Below are 18,305 nucleotides of genomic sequence, written 5' to 3' on the forward strand. Positions count from 1 at the left end.
AGTAAATGTCTACCTGCCATGGGAGATGAAACAGAGTATTACTTTAAGGACAAAAAAATTAGGATTCCACAAAAAGTACTGAGAAAGAAAACACGTAAGAAATTCTACTTAGAAAGTAAGAATACAAAAATGAACAAGAGTACATGACAAAACATATCACAGCTTTTAGGTGAATTTAACAAATACTATTACATAGTATTTTGTATCTATCATATATTTTTTCCAAATTTTTTTTTTAACAAAATCATTAACATAGCCCATGTTCCACTTAAAGTATCTCTCTACACTAACAGTTACATATTCTGTAAATATTCCACTAGATTTACCTAATTTAAAAATCTGGAAAACATAAAACATAAGGTTGGGTGCAATGACTGTATGTGTGCACACATGGCCACAAAACCTGCACGATATATTATTATACAGTTAGAAGAGAAGCATACATATGGCAAAAGCTTCATGTGCATAAGCACATGCGTCTGAGCATGCACACGCTCCTTTAGTCCTTTGTCAACATCATACGCTCTCCTCCATCCACAGACACGCTCTAGAGTATTTTGAGACTGCCATGGGCTGACCATCAACCCAGACCAAGACCCCTCTGTTCCTTGTATGCTCTTATGCCAGAAGGGCAGGAGGCCACTATTCTGCAACCCTAAAAAAAGTTGTCTTTTTATTAATTTTATTTTCTTGTCCCTTAGAGACCACTCTTGTAGCTCATTCCAGGCACATCACTCACAACCATTTAGAGAACAATTACACAGATTATTTCATTTCTAACTTTTTATTTATTCAAGACACCATTTCTACTGCTGCTTTGTAACACCACAAGAGCCTCAGCTGTAATTCCAGCGACCTGGGGTACAGTCCCCCACACATTTGTTTATGATCTCCAGTGTGTCATAACCAGATAAATGTACTTGTGAATTCAATTAACTGCTTTTGTTCTGTCAGGTGACAGTAATATTCTATCTTTGTGGGTTGCAGAGCATCTACAGGAATGATTTTGTTCCTGTTACTTTCAACTTTAAATCTACACAGTTTCTTGACCATTCCAGTCAAGTTGTGTTCAGGAGGTTTTAAGCAACTGGCATCCAGAGTCAGGTGGGAGCATTCCATGAGCTGCATGACTACATCACTAAGTGTAGAGCGTTAGCATTGCGATACACACAGTTAACACTGTCAAACCGCAGCAAACCACTCTCTAATAGCAGGCAGTCTTTGTCTCCTTTATGCAGCACAGCTTTTATGTCATCAGGCATTTTAATTTTCCTTCCCTTTGAGAATAGGTTCTCTGTAGAGATGGGAATGTGCACAGCGCAGGAAATGAGGATGTCTCACTGCTGCTGGGCACTTGGTGGTATGCGTACCACAAAGGATTTGAAACCCCACTTAACTCTTACTTTTTGACTGTATCAAGCGTAGTCTTCTAGTTCCTTACTAACCCAGTGTATCAGCTACTGTCACTGTGTTACTCTGTCTGCTTTGCTGCTGTGACAGCTGCCTGACCACAGCTCTGTAACAGCCCTTCTAGTATTTTTCCACACCACCCTTTACACATGGATTGCATTTCTTGACCTGATCCATAAAAACTGTACTGCTTCCCCTTCCTCATTCTTGCAGCAGATCAGTTTATTGGACGGCATATGAAAGAAACCAACTGGGTTGGTTTAATAAGCCCCATATATATGCTTTTCCCCATAAGCCCCAGACATATTTGGTCTCCAAGGGACAATAAAATAAATGTTAAAAGATCAGACCTTTTTTTAGGGTTGCAGAATAGTGGCCTCCTGCCCTTCTGGCATAAGAGCATACAAGGAACAGAGGGGTCTTGGTCTGGGTTGATGGTCAGCCCATGGCAGTCTCAAAATACTCTAGAGCGTGTCTGTGGACGGAGGAGAGCGCATGAAGTTGAGAAAGGACTAATACGTGTGTGCATGCTGACACACGCTCACATACATATAGAGCTTATTAAGATGAAGTATGGGGGACTCCATATTTGTCCTTCCTACATGGTTTGACTTGCGAGCAAGAAATTTAATTAGCAAAATGTAGGGTCTTCATTGACACGCAACAATATTCTGTGATGTTGGGCACTACTGAACTACAATGACAATTTAGATTCTCCTCTGTAATTACTCACCAACAAACTGATCCCAGAAGTACACCTCAGGAGGATCTTTTGTATTAGGATCTCATCTTTTTTCAGTGTAATTATGCCACACAGTAGGCGTAAGTATGTCTTTCTCCTTTCTTAGTTGTCTTGCATCTGAAGCATTCCCTCAGATTGACTATGATTGACTATGTGATGTGCCTAAAATCCCACAGAACAGCAGGTAAGCCTTATACAGGGAGCCATTTTGGCCATGTTTTATGTAAATGCATATATACACACAAATTTTTGTCTGCTGATGGCTGATTCTTTGACTGAGTCTGTTTGAGCCTAAACCCCAAACTGGTGATGGCTGATATTCCCCAGGAATTTATTCCCAAATTGCTAGGATAAATTGGGTGGTTCTTTTAAAACAAAGAATGGTGTCTATCTTCTCAGTAAAGAAAATGTCTGAAAAAAATAAATTGTGTCCTGCCTGAGTATCTTCGCACAATACCAAAGTATATTACTATGACAGGATATATAGACAAAAAAAAAAGAAATTAATAAGAGTCTGTGTACTTCGCTCTAGACCTACCCAGAACAGGTGTGAAAATAGTTACCAAACCAATGCTAGCAGGAGAAAAAGGAATAAAGATGTCTCTTCCTGTTGCTCACTGGCAAGAATGAGGGAGCAGAAAGTAATTCTTGTTCAGGACTCCCCCCTTTCAGTGTTTTAAGTCCTCAGCTCACAGAGCACACTGAGAGCTACAGTACTGCTCCACTCTAAACTGTATTTCCAAAACAGACTGTGATAGCAGGAAAGATCAAGGTTGGCAAGTAGGCATTGAATTTGTGCCTTAAAAGATCACTTGTTGCTTACTAGACTACATGCACAGGAATTTTAAGGGTATAACCTCCCAGTTTTGTTGCAGTGTGTAGCTGATGTTCAGCATGAAAGACTGTTTCAAAAGCTCACAGAAGCTTTGAGATTAAGCTGATGGGGCTCCTTCTTGTGTGACTTGTTATTTGAAACTCAATCTCCACATTTTCATTATTTCCTTGTGTATGGAGTGGGGAAACAGTTAGTGTACCCATCCATGCAGCCTGACATTTAATAAGAAAAGTAAGCAAGACTTTAACATTTCCACTTAGAATATATTCCTCAGACAAGTTCATTTTTCTTTATTTTCTGATCAAGCTCTAGTACCTAGTCTAACTATGTAATAAATAAATATATAAATGCAATTTTCTTCATGAATGGATTGTGGCATATCGCAATTTTTCATGTTGGCATGCTCATAATAATTCTTCACAATACTTGTGAAGACACCAGAAAACAATCTTTCTCACTTTCACACAAAATAGTGATCAGAACAAGAACAGGGATAATTCACTTTTTTGTTATTGATCTACATCACCAGCTTAAAACCAAAACCCTTAAAGATGCATTGCATACAACAAAATTTTATTATTTTAAAATTTAATTTTCCCCTAAAGAAGAAAAGGAATTTAATTTGGGTGAAAGAGATACAAGTAACAAGAATATTTGTAATATTTATTCAGAGAAATTTCAGAAACTAAAACTCAGGAGAGATTTTCAAATTCATGTTTAGTCTTAAAATTTTCTTACCAATTTTATGCTAAGAAGCTATGTATACCCTGCTTTACACACACATGAACACCATTGCTGTACAGTGGCCAGATTCTTCTCCATTTGCCATGTGATCAAGCACTGTGGGAGGGAGCAGGAGTCTTCCTGACTTACACAGAAGGAGAGACACATCCTGAGTTCAAAATCTATTAAGAAGATTGCTTAATAATAAGCTAATAATCAAATGGGACAAGTGGGAGTAAAAATAGTGCAGGCAGAAGAATGTCTTTATTTGCTCGCTGCAATATGCCTTGCGATGCTCCACTGCCATTTCATGCTGCTAAAACACAACTATACACAGTACAACAGCCAGTTATTCATGCTTTGCTCTGCCCCAGCTGTTTGTAAGTATGTAGCCGTCACACAACCGTTTCTGTTAGTTTCTGTATACCACAATAATTCAAACAAACCTTAATGCACAGAGTGTTATGAGCTAGGATTTGCAAGTGTTAAAACACTGTATATAATAGCAGTATGACAGCAATAATGACTTGCCTAGCACGGTTCTAAGTAACCCCATTTGAAAGAGCATACATACACACTAGATTTAAAAATTAGGTCTCTAATGAGTTTTCAAGAGAAAAGACTTCTTACATCTTTTATCAAGAAGACAAAGCAAGATCTGAAATGAGAAAACGGGCATTGTCTAGTGTTAAAACGGGCATTGCCTAGTGTTAAAACAGGCATTGCCTAGTGTTAAAACAAATACAGTTCCAAGTTAGCAACAAAACTATTACTGGGATGTATCAATCTGCTTGGCTGGTAAACTTATATGCATGTCTAACACAGAAGTATGGATGGCTTCGGGCGCAATTGTAGGACCCACTGACAAGAAAGCACTGATTTCAGAGATGTTGTCTTTCCTGGCTATACTTCCTTTGTATATTTCCTCCCATGCTTCAAACTTGTGTTTAGCCTCCAAACTAGACATTAGAGAAGCAGATCTGAGAGATATACGATAAAGACACATGAAGCAAAGATGCTGTGGAACAGGATTATGTGGCAGCAGGGGGGTGGGTGCAGGAAACAGGGAGCATTTGATGGTGAGAAAGCCTTGGGCTTGTGCTTTGACAAGGGACATTTTGTTTAAACAACTAAGAAGTACACCCTGCAGCTCAAGGCATCGTGCTTCCTATGAAACATACAGAATTGATGCGGAGCATTTAGGAAGCAAAACATCAGGCTTCTGTTCATTTTATACAATATGCATAAATGGCACCTGGTGTTTTAAACACCACAGTATTTAGCAAAGATATTTAAATATATAATTTTCCCCTCTCTTTGACTCCACAGTATTTAAAAGAAGCAGTACTTGCCAAATATTAAACCAAACTTGAACATCAAAGACCAAGCCATTTATATTATGGTGTTCTACAAGAAAACTTGCTAAGCAAAACGTTTCACAAATATTGTTATTCCATTTTGAACAACTCACTACGTAAAACATGCCATGTCTTACTCATCTCTCATCCTCCAGAACAAATCTTCCATAACATGAAAGCCAAACCACATGAAATCACAGATGGAATGGAATTGTTTTGGAAAACTGGTAAGCAGATACTATAGCCTACAGATTCACGCTCTATCACCTATAGTGGAGGTAGCATACCTCCCTAACCTAAATATACATGTTGAAGAACAAAACAGCACAGCAACCAAAGTTGAGCTTAGCATAGACACAGATACTGAAATATTTTAGAGAGGAAAGATCAAAATTATTAAATAATGACTATCAATACATGTCTGCTCCAAAAATAATTTAAAATTCTTCCTACTTCTTTCGGTAATGTGCATATTCCTTCAAAAGAATAGCAATTATTTAATTTCTTTCAAAATCATGAGTTATGAGTATCCAGATAAAAGCATTGGAAAATTATTAGCTTCTCTGATCATGATTAGATTCTGAGGTGTTATTGGGACCGCTGAGATTATCAATGGTGAATTCAACTTGGAAGCAGGTTAAAACAGAAAATACAGTATGACCTACAGGTTGTCAGACACAGGAAGGATTTGTTGCGTACCAAATGTTAACTAGAAAAAAGAGAGGAACTACTGATCTGAAAAACCTGGCTATAAGATGAAGATAAATTAAAATACAACCGAGAATAATCTGTATATCAACTAGTTCACAGGACTTACTGCAATCTAAGAGCATCCATTAAGAAATCTTAGTACATTTATTCAACAATCATTGAAATGTGCAAACTACTGCTTGCAGATAAACAACAGCCTTATTTATTGTTATTAATATGAACATTTGGCCTCATTTCAATATTTATTTTGGTAGAAAGTCTGTTTTGTCTGAAAAACCTGTTTTCTCCGGAATTTATTCACTACTGCTTAGTTACATAGCAAGATGATCTGCTCTTTGTAATGCATTAGTTTGGTCATGAAAGAAATACTAGATACTTCATCAAAACATTCCAAGTATGAGAGTGCCAAATACTGGTCTGTATAAAATAAGAGGCAAGAAAAAGTAGCTCCTTAGACAGACTCTTATCTAGTCTCAAGCACAGCAGGCAACTACGCCAACCAGAGTACCCAAGAAAGCAGATGGAGCCAGGCTCCAGCACAGTCCCTGGCACAGTCCCAAATAGTGGTATGGATGTGGCCACACTGCTGGCGCTGGGAAGGGCTTAGCATATAGACACAAGCTCTACTGTGGCACTTTCCCATACCTGTCTTATTTACTAGTTACATACATAAAACGAGTTTAAAGGAATTGGTCAGTCAAACAGCTCCATACCTTGCTAGGGTATCTGAGCTCTTCATTAAACTGACTGGGCCCATTAAGACGAGTTTGAGTCATATTTCAACATCAACCTCCAGTTTATGTTTCATATATCTAAAACAAGATCAGCCCAAATAGCTGAAAAAACTACGGTGATTAATTTTATTGATACAAAACTATATGCAGAATGATTTCCAAAGGTAACACTGAAATGGCAGGAAAAATTACAATTTCCCGTAAAGGGGTGTATGTAGTAATTTGTGAACTCAAAACACATTCATAACTCTCTTATTTTCTAAAGAGGTTACTATCTAGCTTTACCAAACCACACAATTTAAAAATAATTACTCTGTACATTTTAGTCAGTCTATAAAACGCAGTCTAGAAATACGTGCTTGCAAGGATATCTAAACAAACACAGAAATACAGATGAAACCTCAAGAAGTCATCTAAATCACCCCTATGCACTGCTACAGTATGAATTATACCTCTATCCCTGCAGAAAAACATCTTACCTTTCTTTAAAACTTTCGAGATAATGCAATATTCCTGAGCAGTTTAGTCTATTGCTTCACTAAGTGTTTAGTTAGAAAGTTTTCCTGAAAGTGTAGCCTAAATATTTGTGTGTTTAAAAGTTAGGCCATTGCTATCTGTTTATTTCCTTCCTTCCCTGCCACCTCCTTGGGACAAATATTGATAGACCTCTCTATAGCAACCTATCACACCGCACAAGACTTACGCATTCATTCCTACCATTGCCCCTCCCTCCCTTCTCTTGCCTTCTTTCCTCCCTTCCTCCACCACCTCGAACTTTGCCTTATATTATGGATCTACTAAATCTCATCTTTTATTAAGCTTAGCTTTAAAGTGTTATGAGAAAACATAGCCATATCTAAAATCTGCCATGACATTAATTTGCAACAGTTAGACTATTCCTGCAACTTGGCTTCATAAATGCCTTCGAAAAATTCATATTCAGCCTCTGCTGATGATCTATATAAGGGAACACCTGCTAGAATCTATATGTCAGATTCTGGAGGTTTGATAAAGGAATAAATGAATGTTGAAAGTGAACCACTTAAGTTCCAGAAGTAATGCACAGATAGCCTAAATTTGGTAGGTTTTTTAATAAGAATAGTACTGTCCAGCTATACTCTGTAATATGGAATCATTATGGTACAGAGGCAACGCAATCTAGAGAAGAAAAAGTTTCATGGGCAGAATCTTTCACTGGAACAGCTAAACCAACTGAACCAGTAAGGAGACAGACAAGCTTCTGAGCACACACGCTCTTCTTCAGATCTGCATCAAAAGCAACAAATCTCAAGGTAACAACAGGTCAGGAACAAGTACTCCAAGTTTAATATCATGATGTTATTTTATTAGACATTCTGAACAAAAACAGTGGTTAGCACTGGGAAGCAAATGTGTATGCTCTCTAAGCATCCCTAAGCCTATGTTATTACACCATTTTTCTACGGGAACTCTTCTCAAAATCCCAGAAAATATAAAAGACTAAACAGAGCAAATTGAACTCCTGTTTCTGCGACTGTCTCATTTTCAGCAGAACTTGTGAAGTGCACAGCAAATAAGCTACTCAAGGGAAGCTAAGAAAGGAAGCTAAATCACTTGGTTATAGATTAAGTGGGAAACAGCTTCTACTGCTAACTTTCCACAGACCCAAAAGTGTTGTGGGGCAGGTCACTGAAATCAGTTCTTCATTCTCAAGAGCTAAACATGTGCTTCCAGCAGAACCAGGACCAGACTGAAGCACAGCACTCTCCCTGACCCAGCAGCTATAAGGTGCCTACAGCTCAGTGCACCATGCCCCTCAGTCTGGAGACAAGTCCCACCAACTCTTGTGGCACCTGGTATCAGAGGTTACTCTTGGGAAAACAAGCTATGGCTTGTTTCTCCCTGACATTGGTCATAGGATAAGCCTGCAAGAGCAGACAGAATATATGAGTTGCAAGTTTCTCTATGGCACACAGAAAAAAAATACAGCCTAGACATACCACAGGGCAAAGACATATAAACACCTGATCTTTAAACTGCTGTACACATACAATTACAGCTATAGTTTGTCAGAGTTATGATGCTAAGCGCTTCACAGAAAGAAAACAGGGATCTCATGTAGGGCATTCAATTTCTGACGCAGGCAAAATTAGTGATACGCATTCTGACTTGAATATTGATGCTCCACTTCCTCTAAGCTTGGGATACTCGTCATCTATTAACGGAAATGGGTGTTGGGAAATTCCTTGAGATTCATGAGGTGTTTAACTGTTATAAGGATGGTAACTGTAAGAAAGACCACATTCTCTGTAAGGACTGGAGAGTACCAACTATACAATGCATTTTTGCAAAATCACAAACTAAGTGAGTACGTTCTCCCTTGGCTGAAAGACAGAGCTCAGAGGGTTGTGGTCAGCAGCACAGAGTCTAGTTGGAGGTCTGTAACAAGTGGTGCTCCCCAGGGGTCAGTACTGTTCAGTATGTTCATCAACGACCTGGATGAAGGGACAAAGTGCACCCTCCGCAAGTTTGCTGATGACACAAAACTGGGAGGAGTGGCTGACACACCAGAAGGCTGTGCTGCCATTCAGAGAGACCTGGACAGGCTGGAGAGCTGGGCAGGGAGGAACCTGATGAGGTTCACCAAGGGCAAGTGTAGGGTCCTGCACCTGGGGAGGAATAACCCCGTGCACCAGTACAGGCTGGGGGTTGACCTGCTGGAGAGCAGCTCTGTGGAAAAAGACCTGGGAGTCCTGATGGACAACAGGTTAACCATGAGCCAGCCATGTGCCCTTGTGGCCAAGAAGGCCAATGGTATCATGGTATCCTGGGGTGTATCAAGAAGAGTGTGGCCAGCAGGCTGAGGGAGGTTCTCCTCCCTCTCTACTCTGTCCTGGTGAGGCCTCATCTGGAGTACTGTGTCCAGTTCTGGGCTCCCTGGTTCAATAAGGACAGAGAGCTACTGCAGAGGCTACAGTAAAGGGCTACAAAGATGATTAGGGGGCTAGAACATCTCTCTTACAAAGAGAGGCTGAGGGACTTGGGGCTTTTTAGCCTAAAGAAGAGAAGACTGAGGGGGGATCTTATCAATGCTTATAAATACTTAAAGGGTGGGTGTCAGAACGATGGGGCCAGTCTTTTTTCAGTGGTGCCTAGTGACAGGACAAGAGGTAATGGGCACAAACTTGAACATCGGAAGTTCCATCTGAACATGAGAAGGAACTTTACTGTGAGGGTGGCAAAGCACTGGAACAGGCTGCCCAGGGAGGTTGTGGAGCCTCTGTCCCTGGAGACGTTCAAAACCTGCCTGGCCACTGCCCTGTGTAATCTGCTCCAGGTGATCTTGCTCTGGCAGGGGGGTTGAACTAGATGATCTCCAGAGGTCCCTTCCAACCCCTATAATTCTGTGATTCTCAGCAATTAGTGACTGGGGCAGCTGCTATTACAAAATATGGTGGAAGAGGCACGGCTGCACAGGAAAACTACATGAAACAGAATCGACAACTGCCCTGCAAGAGAAGCAGAAGTAAATGGAGGGCATGTCCACTCACACAACCATGCACAGTACATGTCTGCACCCACACACAGCTGCAGTCCCATGGAAGTCAGCACAGCCTAACAATCCCTTCAGCAGGCTGAACTTAGGTAAGATATTCTGCTTCTGTGACCTCCAGTAAGCCACAACTTTCCACACTGATGTGCTACCATAAGCTTAGGTGTCTTCTTTATTGTGAGCTGTCATGCAATGTAGATATACCCTAAAGTTCTGTCAGCACTTTTTTTTTCTGGTTTTCCTCACCACTACAATGGTAGCCTTAGTGCTTAACTGAGTTTTAGTATTAGATACTACTGTGTCAGCTCACTATGGCCCTGGTTTTTTTAAAAAAAAAAACTGAAGGATTGGGCATTTTAAATTATGGATTGACTACATGTGTGTAACAAAGAACAAAGATGAATCCAACATCACTTCAATTCAGTTTGGGGGTTATTCATCACTCAGAACAAGCAGAACCAGTAACTCTGCTTGAAGAACTACACTACAATTACTGGTTCATCAATAAAGTTCTTTACTCTCTTCCTTCTGTCACTATGACTTGATATACTTCAACAACACCACTGCCTCCTACCTGAGCATTTCAAAGGGGAGTTTACAGTTACTTCATTCCTCACCATTATTTTTAGTACAACTCCAGCTTCTGCCTTACTGTATAAAAGGGAATAGCACTTCCTTTCAGTTAGCTGCCTTTCTATGACAATTTTTAACATGCTATAGGAAAGTCAGTGCTATTCTTTAAGAAAATCTCAATATAATTCAAGCAGACTGAAATTACAAATGAAATATTGTTTCTAGAAGCATACTCTAACAGTACCAATTTGCTCTTCCTAAATACTAGTTTATATTTAACAACTGAAATTAATATTGCCTATGTTCTTCCATACTTAAGATTTCAGAAAGCAATTAGCCATTCCTTCACTAACAGAACTCCCATGGTCTAAATTCAGTAAAATTCCTCAGTGTTTCTTAAGAAGGTTGTCACATTTTCTGTAGAAATCATTAAATTGAAAACTAGCAGTGATATATGTAGATGCTACTGTAGGCATGACTAATCCACAGTCCACACATCTGTTCAGAATAATGAAGCCCGAAACTTTTACCTTGTCACTTTCTTCCTAATGGCACCTTATGCAAAAATGAAGAATGAGATGAAGAATAGATAAATTGTTCTGGCAAACTTGCTCCCAGATTTTCCCTTTTATGAGGGCTGCGCAGAACCTCCCTCCTCCTATCTGAACACATGCCAAAACACAGGCATCCATCATATGCCAGGCAGAGGCGTGAGCCCTGTGCATCAAAGGGGGAGAGCTGAGAACACCCATTTCCACAGGCGCATGACGAAGGCACAGCCAAGCTGGGCAGGAAGGGCCAGAGGCCGGACACGCCGTAGGGACAGCCCTGTAATGTGACCTGTGTGTGACAAAGTGTGTATGCATGTGTCCAGTCTCTGATGTGGTGGCACTGTCCTCCTCCTAGCTGTGCGGTCACAGGGCTTGGAGGTCTGACAGGTAACCCACCACTGATGTCATCATTGTACATAATGATGCTATAAAGCACTAATTTGTTTATGAAGTGTTGAGCTGTGTGTATGTAGTATTTTAATAAAAACAACTAGCTTGAGAGGCTTAGAAATTAATCACTGTGTTTTGATTGAAAAAGTTACTTATATCTGAAAATTCTAAAATGATTCAAAATGTCAAAGGTTTCCTATTAAGTGTTTTCTGCTGACTGAGTTAACAGAAAATATTTTTAACCCGCAGAAATTCTTGCTGGAAAAAATTGCAAGGCTTGAGCAGAAGTGAACTAAATAGATTTCTCTACCAATTTGAATTAACTACCATCCATTATCATGGCTTTTGGGCATCTCAAGCAATTAAGAGTAAAGAGAATGTTGCATCTCCTTCCTTCTCTTCAAACATTTTCTAAGTCTAAAACTGTAGAGTTAAGTAAAACGAGGTTTGGTTCTTACAGAAACTTCTGTAGCTCTGAAAAAGAGAAGAGGGGAAAAAAAAAAAAAAGATAGGCCACTAACTGCAGCCCCATCTTTATTAGAAATTACCACAGTACGTAAGTGTACATACAAAAATATTTTTGAGTACCTGCTAAATTAATCAAAGACATCGTCACAGGGCATAAGAAATGGCTTGCTTCTTTTTCAGCCTTTCTCCTTCAGCTAACCAGCCATGTACCCAAAACTGACAGTTCTTAGAAATGTGTGTAAAACCAAAAAAATATTTCCAATTTCAATAACTGCAAATTCAAAAAAAGTTAAAAAATGAAGAAAAAAAAATAATATATTCTGCGCAGATATTTCCTCTAGTGTCATGTGAGATTCTCTCTCTCTTTCTCACGTAGGTTGATGGCTGATGCAGTAGGTGTATAATGTAAGCATCAATTTACTTACAATGCGTTTCTCTTTTCTTTGGAGAGGTCTTTACCAGCACCCATGGTGAAGAAGCCTGAAAGTTTTCACCTTCTCTGCATCTTTCTGGTCTTTCCACAACAGAGTATCTCCTTGATTGCAAGTTTGTTCCAGATACACGTAAGCCAGTATCTCCCTAGAGGTTCAGCATGGATGTACTCTGCCTGTTGACTATGTTTAAATGATTTTTTGTGGAGCTTTGTGGAGAAGCTGACAAATAAATAAAGCTACTTCTCTTTCCCATTTGGTTGAGAGAACAATATTTAAAACTTCATTTATTTCCTTTCCACAGGATGAAAATGGTATTTTGAAGTTAGATACTGTTTTGGAGAGAGGAACGATGAAGTTTACCTCTGTTGTTAATAAGCCAGGCCCCACAGATGCCCTTGAGCCTATCTACCAGTTCTTGTTAGCTTAAAGTGGCTAACTCACAGCAACCTCAGCTAGGTTATCTTTGCTCTTTCAGAAGCTTAAGCAGATACATAACTGAAGTAACTTTGTAGACTGTTATCTATTTCTTAATTAAGATGATATTTTACATTTGTGTGTAATACTAGTAAAGGGGTATAAATAGCCTCTGTAAATGCTATCTATCAAGTAAAAATTTAAGATCAGTCTAGCAAATCCATGCTGGTTTTGTTGCATTATTCTAAACTCCTGACAGTATTTCAGAAGATAATTTACTTGTTTATCTATCCATCAAGATGCTGAAAGGCAGGAACCCAATGCTTCTGCTAACACACAGAACCACATCAGCTTTCCATCCCTAGGTATCTCAGATGAAAACTAATCTCATCCATAGCAAGAAAGTATACTCAGAAACTGCACCTCTTGGCTACCTCAGCTTGTTCAGGAATTTCCACTAATTTTTCACCTCACGAACATACTCACAGCTTTCTCATCCACTCATGCCGCTTCTACCTCCATGCCCCGCTTTCTTGCCATCCAAGTCTCTTGATTACCTCAACAGTTTTTCTCTTTTCTCTCCATCTCAGTCCCACCAGATTTTAAAAGAAAAATTAAGGATTAACTACTTAGAGCTGTCTCATTATTCATTCTGTCTCTAAAGTATTTTTAATCTGTTCTTGCTAAACTCCTCTATTTAAGGCCATGCTATCTATTATTCTTTGTGCATATCCTAGAACAATGGAGTGCATTATTAACTAGCCTGAAAGCAGCTATGTCATCAGCACTATGGTATATGTGTATTTTATCTATACAGCCCACATGGCATATATACACACATATGCATAAACACATGGAAGAGATACTAAACTAGGTAGCTCAATAAATTTTAAGAATTTAAATTCAAGAACAATTAATTGATCCTAGCTTACTTAAGCCTTTATCCTCTACATACCAATTACAGTACATTAATACATTCACAGCATGTTAACAGGAACAGACGTTTAATAATAAATGCCTTACTATATTGTTTTCAGCAGGTGCTTCAGCAATTAAATTCTGGCTGCTTAATTTCTATCTCAGTTAGGAAAAATAACTGTATCTTATGCTACCAAGTAAAATACTAGGCATTATCCAAAGAATAACAGAAACATCAAAATCAAGATATCCACTGCACGAATTACTGTTCTTTGTGAAAAAATATGTGTCATCTCCTGGCTTCTCCCTGCTTATCATTGCAAGAGCTCAAAAAGCAGCTTTTAAAAGCAGAATAGTCTAGGAGCCTTTGCTGCAGATATCATTGGATGTTTTGCCTTAACTAAAGTCAGTAGTTCAGCTCTTTCTCCAGCCCACTACTGGCTAAAGGCAGCCACTACTACCCCTCTTACAGTGGTAGTTATTTGGGAGTCACACCCCAGGTCAGTTGGAGACCCAATGAAAATCAACACACCAAAACCTCCTATATTTCTATTTTCTTTAAATCAACGCACCCTCAGGCAACACAACTCTGAGGTCTATGCAAGGGAAGCAAAGACAACCTATGGGCAAAGGCATGACAAGGGCAGAGGCCCTAAAATCGCTCCCTCAGAATCAGTCTGCAGTATCACTAGAGCAGATGCAACATGAAATCACATGCTACACCTAACTCTCCAAATATTCGTCATTAACTTGGAGTAATGTTCGTCAGAAGCAAACCTTCAAAACCACTCAAGAAATCAACAATCTTTCACATTTCAAATTTGAAAATAGCTCTCAGCTAAGTAGCCTAAAACTAAGAGAGATCCATATTTGAGGAAAAACCCTACGTTTCATTTGGTCAGATTCTCACTTTCTAAACACAAGAATCAACTTCAATTACAGCTATTAAGCTATCAAGCATAAAAAAATCAGCTACTATCTGGCTTTTCCACTTGAAAACTTGACTACCTTAATGTATCCAAACAATTGTTCAATTTAAAAAAGCATCTAAAAATATGGTTAGGACTGCAAACATCCCTGTAAAATGTTTGTACTATCAGCATAGTTTGTTTCATATTTTTAATTTTATATTTTTTCAATGACGTTTCTTAAGTGTACTGTACCTCTCCAGTTGTCATTTAGTATTTAAGAAGAAAAGTAAGAACTCTGACTTTTCACAGGCTTTCTTGTTTAAAAATAATTATTTCTGCTACTAAATCTGCCAGAAACTTAATAAAATAGTACATACAGTAGATTGAAGTAGACTGTATTACCTTGTTCCAGCTTGAAGTGTATTCACATGTTTTACATCTGGACCATACCATACAACTTGACTTATTATTCTGAGATAACTCTATTTTATCTCTTCACAACAAGACCAAAACACATGAAACATTAATTGCCCATGGAAATTATTTCCCCAGTAATAATTGTGTAAAAATTTCACGCTTCTAACATGTTTTCTCCTTTTAAAGTAACATTAAAAATAACTGATTTTTTTTTTCCTGAACAAATATTAGCTTTTCAAACAATCAAACTCTGCTACTGAAATGCAAAAAATTATCACACATCTATTATAAGGACTGCATTCATTAAAGTCAGCCATCAATCAGTCACAGTAAAACTTTCCTTAAAAGACAAAATATAATTTGCATATAGCCCTGTTCACTGTTACTGAGTACTAGTTAACGAATAATTCCTTTCATCTCATGCTACAGTACCTCATGAAGTATTATCATTACTTAAAACATGAGAATATTCAGAATTCATTAGGTTTTCTTTCTTTGTGCTACATATGCTATGCACCAATCCTGCAAATTCAAATCTCCATTTTTCTATACAGTTTCTTAGTAACCCTGAAGATCTTCACTAAGATTTTTATATTGACAAGGAACTATCTGACTGAGGTTGTAACTGGCGAAATTAGAAGCCTGAATAGACTTACTGCATTATGGAATACAAACTTTAGTACAAAAAAAATGATCTGCAGTTGAAAATAGAATGCATTTTAGAGTGAGATTTTAAACTTAGCATATTGAGATGACTAGGAACTGCTCACATCTCCCCTCTGCTGACTCTGAGTCAGTCAAGAGCCTCATTATATTTAGTGGTGGCTTTTACCCCCCACTTTCAGATTCCAAGTATTTCAAACAATTAAGACTTAGGTTCTGAGCCTCATGCTTCAGGAGAAAAAGCCCTCAGAAATGAAGTCTAAAGGCTATGATATAGCAGAACAAGAAGGAAAGGCCAAGAAAATTTTCAAGGATACATAATTTGGAGGGATCTGTTCCATGTAATGGAATAAGGTAAATAGTCCTCTGAGCCATCACGAACCAAGGTAATTTGAAGAATGTGCAAATGGGCACCAAGCTAGGCAGGCGCACTCCTAGCACAACACCCCACCACCATGGCAATGCTGCTGCTAGGACCTGATCTGCCAGCTCTGTGCAGCAGAACAATGCACCCTGTACGCAAGCCAGCCCAGTTTTGAAAAACACAGGGAGATTTCTATCATGGTTGTAGATTTTCTCATGCATAGATGATCACCAAATTGCTGTTTCAGACTGTCTATGAAGTAAGCAAGACAACCCTGCATCAGATTATGTTCAGTTCTGGCTTTCAAAATTCAGTTGTTAGGACTAAAATTATTTTCTTTAAAGGAAAACAGAAAAGCTTAGGTTTTTCATAAATTCCACAGCAACAAGAAGGCTTTGTGCAAGTTCTGTGATGTAAAACCTTGCCTACATTTTTCAATAAATCAGATAACAAATTGGAGGTTAACTTAAGTCAGTCATCTTTAAAGAAATCTGACTAATGTCATATGACATGACAGTCACGGTCAGCATTATATTTCAGCTACTATGTAGACCAATGAAACATGCAACTTCATCCAACTTACCTGATGCGCGTCTGGTGAATCGGTTTATCACTGGAGCTGAAAGAAAACACATTTCCGTTAGATTCTTTTTGTAATAATCAAACACACTTCAAACATAACAATGTTATACTTCATCTAAAGTGCAACAACTACAAAATTCTGTTAACCATTATTTTTGTATCTTTATAGAAACCCTTAAACTTTTAAGCAGCTTTGCAAAAGATATGGTAGATAGTAACCAGAAAGCTTTCAAGACCATTTTCAGCTTCTTGAGAGTTACTACTGTTACTTATTGCTGTTCATGACTGGCTGTGAAACATTTAGATCTGCATTTCAATTATTTATTGACAGCACAGAAATTAGCATCTTGCAAACAATGACACAAGCATGGATTAGAAAAAGATGTAAAAAAATTAATTTTCCTTTTACAAAATATACCTATTAGAAATCTGGCGCCAAAGATACAGAGAAAAACACTAGTTCACAATCCCATCTGAAAGATAACTTTTGTTTTGACTAACCTTTAAAACTCTTTGGGTAAGTCAATAATAATGCCAACGCCCGCCCAAATCCCAGTTTTACGGTACAAATGACTGTTTTATAGTGGCATTATGGCACATCTCCAACTGCGTGCTGCAAACATTTGGAATCAACTCCTGTCTTGTTTCCAACTGGGAGAGATCACAAAATATATCTTAGTTTTGCCTCTGTTTCATTTCTAGCTTTACCAGCCTCTTCAAGAGCTACTAGAAATGAAATAGAGAAAGAAATAAAGTTTTATGTTTTGCCTTCCAAATACAACTTTCAGTCTGCTTCTAATTAGTATAAAACACTGGTCTTGAACTCTACTTTCATGGGATACATTAACTGCTGGAATAAACAGTAAAAAGAAAATATGAATGACCTAAATTCAAATGTGGGCAGCACCTACATTAAAAAAATGTATGTCCTTACACTGCTTATTAATAGTCAACCTTAAAAATTGCTCCTAGTGTTTACAGGGAATAAAAAAAAAAGAAAAATATTGAACTTTTTTATTTTATCCCACTTAATTTTACATGCGAATTATGCATCATTTCTTGAACATCTAAGCGAAGATAAAGAGAATAAAAGTTGCTGAGAAAACAGGAGAGACAGTAACAGCTGGAGATGCAAATTGACTTTTTATTCCTTTGGTGAGAAAAAAAAACAGAGCAAAGATACAATTTCTGAACCACAGCCACAGATGGTTTGTGCAGCACATACAGTAGTGACAGGTCCAAGTGTCAAGAAATACACTGGGAAACCCGACTACAGTGGTTCAGAGTGCTAGTCATAAGTAAGGAAACCTCTGGTGAATAAGCTATCACAAACCTCAAACATATATATAAATAAACAAGAGAGTGACATCAGCAAAGTTATTTTTTAAAAATGAATTCTAATTCCCCCCAACAATTTAAATTTTTTTAATAAAAAGACAAGACATTTAGACACATTTTTTATTAGAGCAGACATTGTATTTTATGCAACTACTGTTTTGTAATACAAAGGCCTGTTTCATTCCTCAAAAGTGTTCATTTTGTCACTAGGGTTACGGGTCAAATTCATTTCAGGAC

At 38.2% G+C, this 18,305-nt stretch overlaps 1 protein-coding gene across 6 annotated transcripts in view; it reads right to left on the minus strand.

Annotated features, from left to right (window-relative positions):
* Nucleotides 1-18,305, minus strand: part of PRKAR2B (protein kinase cAMP-dependent type II regulatory subunit beta) — a 90,993-nt gene that overhangs the window by 41,324 nt on the left and 31,364 nt on the right. For all 6 annotated transcript variants that reach the window (XM_086474142.1, XM_086474135.1, XM_086474119.1 and 3 more), the window contains one exon: nucleotides 16,732-16,767. In XM_086474142.1, coding sequence (XP_086330268.1) covers nucleotides 16,732-16,767 — 36 coding nt within the window. The remainder of the gene's footprint in view (nucleotides 1-16,731; nucleotides 16,768-18,305) is intronic.

Source organism: Leptosomus discolor, chromosome 1 (genome assembly GCF_034619465.1).
Source record: "Leptosomus discolor isolate bLepDis1 chromosome 1, bLepDis1.hap2, whole genome shotgun sequence".
NCBI classification, from domain to species: Eukaryota; Metazoa; Chordata; class Aves; order Leptosomiformes; family Leptosomidae; genus Leptosomus; species Leptosomus discolor.